Genomic DNA, 2,059 nt, shown 5'->3' on the forward strand with positions numbered 1-2,059 from the left:
ATATATATATATATATTGTGATATCCTATTATCAACAGTTTAGTTCGATTATTTATCTATGTACATTATATATTAAAAAAAAGATGAAACTTGAGTTTACAATATAATATAAAGTTTCCGAAATAATTCTCGAGTGATACTAATCGAATTAAAAAATGTTCAATAAATCCTTTAATATGTGAAACACGAAAATTGCAGTTAAAGAAGTTATATATAGTCGATGGAATTTTGTGATGCTTGATAGAGAATCGAAGAATACAATAAGAAGGAAAAGAGTGATGAGACAGCGGTGGTGATAAGAGGGGTCTTAACAATCGTCACTGTTCCCCTTGTAAAACAACAAATCTCATCCGTGATAAATAATTATGCGATTCGTTTAAACAAATATACTAAAGTAGAACAAACCTCCGTGCCGTTCTTCGGCTCGGACAAATTATTAAATCAAATGTGTATCGGCACGTGTACCAATAATTCGGCACGGCTGGAAAACACCGCGGCACACATCTCGCACGTATACTCCACCCTGTCCGGTATTATCGTTTCCGGGACATCGTCTACCGACGCAATAACACTATGTATAGCGAGCATCCTCGGCGGCGCAGACTCCACTTTGACACTGAGCTTAACGTTGTTATCTCTTGCCCCGTTGTCCATCTCATGCACGGTATTGTGTGGCAATATGCTCTCCTCCTCGTCTTCTTGAGCAGTAACGACACTCGCCTCGAAAGCTACTTCCAGATTGCTGCCGTCCACTGCATGCTCCATCAGTTGTACCTGATCGTCACTGATCTCTATGATATTGTTATTGTTATTATTATTACGTAATTGTAACTGCTGCTGCTGCTCCTGCTGCTGCTGTTGCTGCTCTTGTTGCTGCTGTTGCTCTTCTGTTACTGTCAACGTATTCAATTCCTGCTTTATTTGCTTCTGCCTCTTGGTCCTCTTAGTAGTAATTGACTTTCTCTTGTTTGATGACTCCTGAATTTTACTAAGAGCTAGAATATTACCATTGTTATTCCTGTGACTGTCACCTGTGGCCTTTTGCATGTGGCCTGACTCCTGCTTGATGTTCGCCAGTAACTGCTGTGTCGATATCGTAGACATACTCTCCTTTGATTTCGTCGAGAACGTTGCCGGTGTGAGCTGCGATTTACCCTCAATGTGATAACTGACATTCTTTGTGCGTGGTCGATTTCGCTCGCCACCCGGAAAAATGCCAGACTTGTGCTCATTCGGCATCACCTTTGGCGTCCGGGTCACCATCGTTTTTGTCTTCTGGCCCTTTTTTGCGCCATCGCTACCCACTTCCACCGGCACCCTCGTCTTCTGTGTGTGTATCATCTTCGGCCGGCCTGACTGATTCGATGTTTGCGTTTCTTGCTTCTTTTCCTCTTTGCGCAACTTCTTCTTTGAGACTTTCGATTTGGATGCATTTAACTTGGAGTTACTCACAATAGAGTTTATATTCTGTAGAGAGCTTTCAAAACTTTTTAATACATTTTGATAGCCTTCCTCAACGTTCGATCGATGTTGTTTGTTCTTCTTGCCAAGTTTCCGCTTCGTGTTGTCTTCCGAATCAGAACCGCCAGTGCCAGTGCCACCGCCACCACCACTGCCAATATTACCACTACCAGTACCGGTAACACCGCTACCGCTACCTTCTATCATGTCGTACGTGAACTCATTTCTACGTATCATTGTATTCGTCTCAAGAGGCTTTGCTTTGCGTCTTCTCTTATATTTGCGCGTTCCAGTCTGTGGTTGGCGTTTCAACGCAGTATTATCGTCGCAATGCTGCACTATATGTGCTACTACCTCTTCGGAAGTGCTGAATGAATCGCCACATACCTTACACAAATACGGTTCTGCACTGCCCACGCATTTTGGATCTGGACCGGAATGATGAGCACGCACGTGTTCTCGGAGAACCACCTGTAGAAAAAACAAATTTTAAATTTCATTTTAAGTTAATAATCAAAACAAAAATGTATAATTTTTAGAACAGTTTAATTATCTCATGCTTTAAAATTGTATTAAACAACTATATATATATATATAT

General features: G+C 41.3%; 1 protein-coding gene across 3 annotated transcripts in view; it reads right to left on the reverse strand.

The window, feature by feature from the left end:
* The window catches only part of LOC108749041 (zinc finger protein 420), a 7,578-nt gene that overhangs the window by 604 nt on the left and 4,915 nt on the right, over positions 1–2,059 (reverse strand). For 2 of the 3 annotated variants that reach the window (XM_018487530.1, XM_018487532.1), the window contains one exon: positions 125–1,932. In XM_018487530.1, coding sequence (XP_018343032.1) covers positions 442–1,932 — 1,491 coding nt within the window. In that variant the 3' untranslated portion in view covers positions 125–441. Of the gene's footprint in view, positions 1–124; positions 1,933–2,059 lie in introns of those variants that run through there. The other variant, XM_018487531.1, reaches the window with a different exon arrangement.

Source organism: Trachymyrmex septentrionalis, unplaced genomic scaffold, assembly GCF_001594115.1.
Source record: "Trachymyrmex septentrionalis isolate Tsep2-gDNA-1 unplaced genomic scaffold, Tsep1.0 scaffold253, whole genome shotgun sequence".
NCBI lineage: Eukaryota > Metazoa > Arthropoda > Insecta > Hymenoptera > Formicidae > Trachymyrmex > Trachymyrmex septentrionalis.